General features: G+C 47.8%; 1 protein-coding gene across 1 annotated transcript in view; it reads right to left on the bottom strand.

The window, feature by feature from the left end:
• Positions 1-341: 341 nt before the first annotated feature.
• The window catches only part of Kcnj5 (potassium inwardly rectifying channel subfamily J member 5), a 29,650-nt gene continuing 21,338 nt past the window's right edge, over positions 342-8,653 (bottom strand). Inside the window, exons 2-3 of the mRNA XM_052188751.1 lie at positions 6,465-7,403; positions 342-2,364 (exon numbers count right to left, since the gene is read on the bottom strand). Of these exons, the coding sequence (XP_052044711.1) occupies positions 2,042-2,364; positions 6,465-7,401 (1,260 nt within the window). The 5' untranslated portion in view covers positions 7,402-7,403 and the 3' untranslated portion in view covers positions 342-2,041. The remainder of the gene's footprint in view (positions 2,365-6,464; positions 7,404-8,653) is intronic.

Here is an 8,653-nt window from a genome sequence, read left to right as displayed (position 1 = left end):
CCATCCCCACCTAACTCCATACCCACTTACCAACCCTTACACCATACCTACACACACAAGCATACATACATACACCCCACACACAGACACACACCTCACACTCACAGACATGCACACACACACACACACACATACACACACACACACCTCTCTGCCTAGATCAGTGATTCTTAACATGTGGGTCTGTGGATCATGACCCCTTTGGGAGTCGGACAACTCTTTCATAGAGATTGCATATCAGATAGCCCACATATTGGATATTTATTACAATTCATAACAGTAGAAAAATTAAAGTTATGAATTAGGACCAAAACTAATTTTATGATTGGGGTTATCCCAACATGAGGAACTTTATTGAAGGGTCACAGCATTAAGAAAGTTAAGACCCACTGACCTAGACCATCTTCAAGGTTCAGTCCAGATACCAAGTGCAAGGATCCCTCTTCTATTTGTGGCCAGTCCACAATGCACCTATCCACGCCAGGCCACCTTCTCCTTACCAGCCCAGGGACCTGGGCACCCAGTCTGAGAGGACCAAGGCTTGACTGAGGCTGGGAAGCCATTCTCTAGGCTACCTTAGCTTCTTGCCTCCCTATAGATGCCAGAGAAAGTTCTCCAGGGCCTGGCAAGAAGGTGCTTCTATTTTCAAAGGCTGGTTGAGAGCCATGAATGCTGGGGTAGGGGTGTCGGGAGCATGTGAGCATATTCCCAAGACCCGGCCAGCTTACAGTTTTCAACCTGACACTTCAATGACCTGACCATCAGTCCTAGCCTGGAAGAAAAAGGTCTCTGAGGCTGTGGACCACAAGGGTCTTCTCCATTCTTTAACTCTCCTTTCCCTAGTCACCCACCAACTCTCATCCTGTTCTCAGGGCCTGCCCTCTAGGTCCCACCACCATGTTGGAGCTGTCCCATAGAAGAAATGCCCAGAGGCATCTCAGTGGCAGCCTAAGACTTTGGTCCACGTTCAGCTTGGCAGTGAAGATGTCTTAATGGCCACTTGTCACTTGTATATCGTAGGCCATTTTTCTCTAAGGGACCTCCCCCCCCCCATGCAACAACTGTGTCAGATGTTTTCTTGGTTGTTAGTTTGTCTCTTGCTTTTTTGAGACAGGGCTATATAGCCCAGTCTGGCTTCAAATTTGCAATTCTGCCTCAGCCTGCCAAATGCTAGGATTACAGGCATGCCTCACTACACCAGGCTCCAGATACTTATTTTAAAATTATCCTTGCGTCTCTTTCCTGTCTGCCATCCCTATGTTAGGACATATGAGCTCATCTGGCTCTCTGAAATTCATATGTTCCCCGGGACCACTGTGCAGGATCTTTGAAGTTCTGGGGGCAAATAGTTCTACAAAAGGTACAACTGCTGGGGACTCTCCTTTGAAGCACAGGGCACAGTATGACTAGGGGTGCCAGGCAGTAGTGAGGACAAAATTGTGTGTGCTCCTAGGTGTCCTAAGGCCACTCTAATTAAATCAATTACCCTGTAAGCCGTAGTGTCCACTTGACACAGAAGAGGAAAACACACACTAGGTAGTATCAGAGGTGAACAAGAGGCCTTGCTAAGAAGCTATTAATCAGTGGGTTTTTGGCCTCAGACTAAAAGGCATTGCCCCCGGAAGGCGTCTGTGTACTCATCCCCAGCTGGAGGCCTAGAATCCATGGATAAAATTACCTCCCTTGATCTGCAGGCCTCAGGGATTGTGCTGAGGGGACCAAGAACCAGGGAGGAAAGTGATCAGATTCCAGTAACCAGAGAGAGAATAGATACCACCCTAGAACTCTCGTTGGGAGCCCCACTCTGGTAGCAACTAATGCTCTTACTCACAGAGGCCTAGAAAGCCCTTCTCAGGAGGCCTAGGCAAGGCCACTTGCTCGGAGGCCCTGAGGAGGAGATGCGAGACCTCAACACACTGTTCCTCTCTGTAGAGCTCCCATACTCCTGGGGCCCCACAAAGCTTACTGAACTAATTGGCCTCTCTGGCTTCCCAGGCTCCTTGGTGTCTGGCAAGAAAAGGCTCTGGGCAGCTCACAGACTTCACATCGAGCCCCTGGTTGCCGGGGACACACTCGGCCCGTTGGGTTCATCCTCTTCATCCTGCTCAGCCTCAGCTTCGTTCCCAGCCTCAGCACAACCCCCAAGCAAGGGAGGACTGGGAAGGCACTGCAGCAGCCGACCGTTCCGCTTCATTTCTGCCAGCTCTTTGGCGCAGCAGCTGGGTGTGTTGGTCTCATAGGTGTCATGGAAAGTGTTGTAGTCCACCTCATAGAAACCCTTTTCCAAGGTGAGAACTGGTGTGAATCGGTGACCCCAGAGCACCTCTGTATCCATGTAAGAGCTCCGTGCTTGGCAAGTCATGCCTGGAGAAACAGAAGCCATGTGCATTAAGAAGCATCCATCCACCCACCCACCCACCTATATATACATCTATCTATCCAATACCCATCTAGTCGTCTATTCATCTGTTCTGTCATCCATCTATTCGTGTAACTGTGTATTCATCATCTTCCATTTATTCACTCAATCAAACCAATAATGGGCCATTAAATCATGTATCCAACTATCTCTCTATGAGCCTATGGTGGCTTTAATAAGAATGGCCACCATAGGCTCATAGATTTGAATGTTTGGCTTTTGGGTAGTAGAATGTTTAGGAAGGATTCGGAGGTATGGCCTTGTTGGAGATGTCATGGGGGTGGGGGGTGGGAGGTGGGGGATGGGGAGTGGGGGGTGTTGGGTTGGAAATTGAAGTTTCAAAAGCCCATGTCTGGCCCAGTCTCTCTCTCTCTCTTCTCTCTCTCTCTCTCTCTCTCTCTCTCTCTCTCTCTCTCTCTCTCTCTCTCTCCTCTCTGCCTAATACCTGTGGATAAGATGTAAACTTTCAGCTACTGCTCCAGCACTATGCTGGCCCGCCGCTGCCGTGATTCCTGCCATGATACAAACGGACTAACCCTGTAGAGGCTGTAAGCAAGGCCCCAATTAAACACCTTCTTTTATAAGTGCCTTGGTCATGGTGTCCTTTCACAGCAATAGAAATGTAGCTAAGACGCCCTCCATCCTTCCATCTATCCATGTATCCAGTCATCAATTCCTCCAATGAATTTCCAAGCATCCCTTGAACTTCTTCTTTGTGTCAGGGGCCTGGCAGGTGAGGCTGACTATGAGGTGGTCCTGTCATGGAGGAACTCAAACTACCACGAGGGCAGAAAATGGCCAATGAACAAGCAAGATTCTAGAATACACTTCTGGATGCTAAAGAGGGTGGGGAAATGCAATACGTCCTGCAGACGAGGACACTGTTTTTGAACATGACATTTAGGAGTAGCAGCCTGAGACTGGAAAGGAGGCAGGACCAGGGTTTCAACAGATAAATTCAAGGCGAGGGGCCAGAGAGAAGCTGGCGGGCATCACAAGATAGGGGAATAATTTTGAGTGGACATACAGTAGAAGCCTGCACACTCGTGAATACACACTTGTACATGTATCCACAAACTAACACACACACACATGCACAGGGAAGGGAGCAAACTCACACCCAGCCTGGCTTCTGATTTGAGGATGCTCTAATGCCTGCAGTCCCTCTCTGAGCCCTGCCACCGCTGGGTTATTTTTAGGTGTGGCTTCCTCTCCAGAGAGGGAGGGCTGTTTTGTTTATGGATGAGGAAGCCTCTGTGCTTAGGGTCACAGAAAAACAATTTTTATTTCACATTCTGTCCAAGGAAGGACTAGCTTGTGCTCTTCTCATCCTGAAGGAAAGCCTTCTCCAGGTCCCACCGAGCTCCTCTCCAGTCCCTACCTAGGTCTTCTCCAGGAGACGGACAATACAAACCAGAGCAAAGCCAAGATTTGCTTCCCACTCATCTGAGCCTGGGTCCCCCAAAGCACCCCTCTCTTTGCTCTCAGGGTGATACCTGCCCAACTCAGGACTCTCCATTCAGACTTCCCCCTGGTTGTATACCCATGAGCCCAGCAGAGGTAAAAATACCCAACCTGGATATCAGCCAGACTAGACACCCCACTCTGTGCCTGCAGGCTTCCAGGACTTTGAAAAGACCCTAGCATAGGACTCCCACAAGAGTGCCTCACTCAGGACTCTTCCCATTGTTCTTTCTGTTTGTGCTTTGAGGAAATGGCGTGGGCTATCCTGTAGCCACAGACCCTGGCTGCTTACAACTGTTACCTTTCAATGAACAGATCAGTTCTGTGTCTCACCTGTGGCACTCCATTTGATCCTTTAGTCTTCCCACCAGCACATGAGATAGACCCTCTTCATTTGCAGATAAGACAAGCACGTTGCCCAGACTCACATAGGAAGGGTATGGAAGAACTATGCTGCTCAAACTGTGTCTGAATGCATGCCCAGGCTGGGTTCCATGAACATGACCATGGAACAACTCAGGCCATTTGCGAGTAGGTGGTCTCAGTGGCCCTCATAGTTCCACAGACAGAGGACATAGATTAGCTAGCACAGGTTATGCTAGGGCGGGGAGGTATAGGACAGGGCTTTCAGGGAAATGTGAGAGGATCAGGAAAACAGCGTCAGCCTCTCTTCCCTCTGCCAGGGGTGTCTGTGGGTGCTCTCCTCCTGCACAGCTGGTGGTAAGGAGCATATCACCAGGGATCCGTGAGACTGTGCATGGCTGACCCCCTCTTCAGGACTGCAGAGAGGAGCTCCTTCCCTAGAAAGTGATCCTGTGTTCCATGCTGACCCTGTTACCAAGGACACACTGACCCTAGAGTCCCCACGTACTCCAATCAGCGTCCTGCTTCCTGACTGTCCTCAGCCCCAGGGGCTCCTCCAGCTGCTACCATATGCTTCCTGGCTAGGCTCCGGCCCTCCAGCAGATGGCCAGGCAGCCTTTGGCATAGTCCCTAGGGCCTGCCATCACCCTGCCTGACTCTGACTTGGAACTAAGAAGGTTTATAGAGGTCCTGTCTGAGTCCCCCAGCCAGCAAACAGATTTCCAAGGGCTGATGAGCTACACTTGTTCACCTTTAACAAGCCTCTAACATCTTGGGGACCGGTATGATATGTAAAAAAAGAAATCTGGAGACTTGTAAGTGAAAGTGGAGTATGATCACGTAATGTCTGCCTAGGCCTTTTTGAGATCCAGTATCTGGACCTGTAAAAGGGAATGGAAATCCTATAAATGCTATTTGCAAGATTTTGAAACCGATGCATTATTCTGAGCACGGGTGACTTTCGAACAGGTCAGCACCCAGCGTCTGCTTGCTGCTCAGTCCACGTGGTCAAATAAAGAGAAGGAAGGAAAAGGAAGATGGATACAGCATCCGTTGGATTATTTTCCTTCCGAAGATGCAGGAGGACTGGCCATGAGGGTAGTGTCTGTGGCTCTCAGCAGATCTGGCACAAAAGTCCTCTTAAATATAAGGGTTGTGGGGGAATACTTATGAACTTAAAAAAGGCTGCATACTGGGTACCATCTGAACTGGTTAATTTTTGTCAACTTAACACAACCCAGAGTCCCCTGGGAAGAGGGTGTCTCAGTGGCCTCCATCAGATTGGCCTGTGGGAATGTAGGGGGCGGGAGATTGTTTTGTTTAAAGATTGTTGTGGAGGATCCAGCTGCTCTAGGTGATGCTACCTTCAGATAGGTGGGCCTGTGCTTATTATAAGAAAGCAAGCTGAGAAAGCAAGAGAGATCAAGCCAGCAAGCAGTATGCCTGTCCCGGGTTCCCTCAATGATGGACCTAGAAGATGAATAAAGAATAAACCTTTTCCTCTTCCAAGTTGCTTTAGGTCAAAATATTTTATCACAGCAACAGAGGACAAAACTATCCTCTCCTAATGATGAGGTCCACAGCATGTATAGCAGTGGTTCTGTGTTGCATATCATATGTCCTGACATTATGATTCAAGACAGTAGCAAATTTTATAATTATGAATTAGAAAGTAGCAACAAAATAATTTTATGTTTGGTGGGGATCACCACAACATGAGGAACTGCATTTAAAGGATTAAAGCATTAGGAAGACTGAGAACTACTGATGTATAAATCTATGAAATCTCAACAACATGGCCACATCTTTTACTCAGCCCAGGGTTTCCAGTCACTGAGTGTCTTAGGACAGGAAGTATTTTGACCTGTTGGACATGAGGGCTGGCTCTGGGGTTCTCCTGGCTTGCTGGTGCTTGGTCACATTTGAGCCTCTGTTTCTAAACCATGAATTCTCTTTTATGGAGGTGTTAGAGGCCCAGTGTTGTAATATATGTTTAAAATCTAGAACCATGCCTAGATGGTGGTGAGTTCAGCTCATGTTAGCTATTGCTGGTTCTCTATCTTGGGTGACTGCCCCTCAGGTCACATTAGGGATAGAACTGCCCTCACTGTCCTCTTGGGATTCTTGCACACAAAGTTGCACCTGTGAGAGCCCCAGCAGTCTAAGCTCCTCAGAGCAGGGAGTGGATCTCATGGCTGAGGAGGGCAAAATGTCTTACCTGTTGCTTCTACCATCCCTTCTAGTATGACCACAACTTCGAACTCTTCCTGTTCCAGTTGAGCGCGGGACATCTCCCAAAAAGGGCTCTTCTCATTGATCTCATGGGAGATGATGAGTGGGGATACCAGGAAGAGGCGGTCGTCACCGGTGTCAAAGCCCACATTAATGTCGGTCTGGTTCAAGGGGATGAATTCCCCTTCTTTGGTCTGCCGGGACTTGATAAGCTTAGCTCGGATGGAGGCCTCCACGATATGGGAGTTTCGGAGGTCCCCTACCCGGAACATGAGGCACAACTTCTCATCCCTCATGGAGATGACAGCATTGTTGGAAAACATGAGGGTCTCTGCTCTCTTCTTTGGCTGGCTGATCTTTACAAACATGCACCCCACCATGAAGGCATTAACAATGGAGCCCAGGATGGCCTGCACCAGGAGGAGGATGATCCCTTCTGGACACTTTTCTGTGATGACTCTGAAGCCATACCCAATGGTTGTTTCTGTCTCAATGGAGAACAGGAAAGCAGACACAAAGCCACTAAGGTTTTCAACACAAGGGATCCACTCTTGGTCACCCACGTGATCCAGATCACCTCGGACATAAGCAATGAGCCACCAAATGAAGCCAAAGAATAGCCAGGTGATGGTGTAGACCATGGTGAACACCAGAAGGTTGAAGCGCCATTTGAGGTCCACCAGGGTGGTGAAGAGGTCACTTAGGTAGCGGTAGGTTTCCTGAACGTTGCCGTGATGCACGTTACACTTGCCGGTCTTCTCCATGTAGCGCTGGCGTGGCTTCTTGCCTTCTGCCAGCAGGCGAGTGCGGTCCGTGGCAATGGGGATGTAATCCCGAGCCTGTTTTGGAATCTTCTTGTAGTCCTGGGAAGTGATTCCTATCTCCATGTCTTGATTCATAGCATTTCTAGATTCACCGGCCATAGCTGAATACAATGGGTTAAAATGATACTATCATTAGTGAGGTGCCCTGTTCTGATTAGTACAGATTTGGAACTGGAGGTTACATCCTTCTGGGAACTCTAGGGATTGTCATTTATAATGGCATTTATAATAATTTATAATCTTGCCCGCCAGAGTTAGAGTATTACTTGTCATATATATATATATATATATATATATATATATATATATATATATATATATATATATGTTTTACCTGTATTTATATGTCTATCATGTACATGCCTGTGTCAATGGAGCCAGAAAAGGCATCAGATCTCCTGGGCATGGAGTTACAGACAGTTGTCTGGTGCCATATGGATGCTAGGAAATGAACCCAGGCTCTCTGTAAGAACAGCCAGTGTTCTTAACCATTGACACATTCTCCTTCCCCTCATGTGGACTTTTAACATTTTTTTTTTTTAGGATACAAGGTCCTCAAGAGCAGGCTTTTGTGATCTTCTGTTCCTTGTTACATTCCAGACACCCAGGGTAGACCACATGACACACACTGGTTTAAAAACACTACATAGTGAAGAATGCAAGGATGATTAAGAAAGCAGGCGAAGACCTAAGGAGTGTATGACAGCTGATGCTGGATTCCTACCCAAGCCTGTGCTGTCCTTTAAGGCCCACTGTCTCCCTTCTTTTTGCTGGGGATCCTTTAGCAGCTGACAGAAAGGACACGACAGCTTGTGTCTGGTTCAGTGAGTGGTCAGTCCTGCTGTCTGAGTGGGGAGCCTGGGCCGTCTGAGCATTTATTAAAACGACAACCACTGTGTAGACGCACCCTTGAAAAATCTGATCTAGTTAGTCTTGAGCAATTGAGACAGATGGGATGTTTGTACCCCAAGGCTTTCAAAAGGACTGCTTTTAGAGGGCATGCCACTTCAAAGAGACATGTGGAGTCCTGGAGTATTCCGTCTATTGCCTCCTTGACATTCTGCACAAGTCCACTTAAAATGTGCTGAGACTGATAAAGACAGGAAAGATTGCGAACCCCTCTGGTTACTGAGAACAGCTTACTTGGGAGGCAGGAGTTTTGAGCTAAGAAATGTCACTCCATTTTCTTGTTTAATCCTACCACAAGTGATGAGACAGTTATAATCTGTCCATTTTTCTTTTATTGTTTACGTTTTCTGTTTATCTTTTATTTTAACATAGTCTCAGGTTGATTGGAAGGCTATTATGTAGCTCAGGCTGGACTCAAACAGACGCCTTCCTGTTGAGGCTG

Source organism: Apodemus sylvaticus, chromosome 7 (assembly GCF_947179515.1).
Source record: "Apodemus sylvaticus chromosome 7, mApoSyl1.1, whole genome shotgun sequence".
NCBI lineage: Eukaryota > Metazoa > Chordata > Mammalia > Rodentia > Muridae > Apodemus > Apodemus sylvaticus.
Note: the sequence above shows the minus strand (reverse complement) of the source record. Positions and strands in the feature narration are given on the sequence as shown.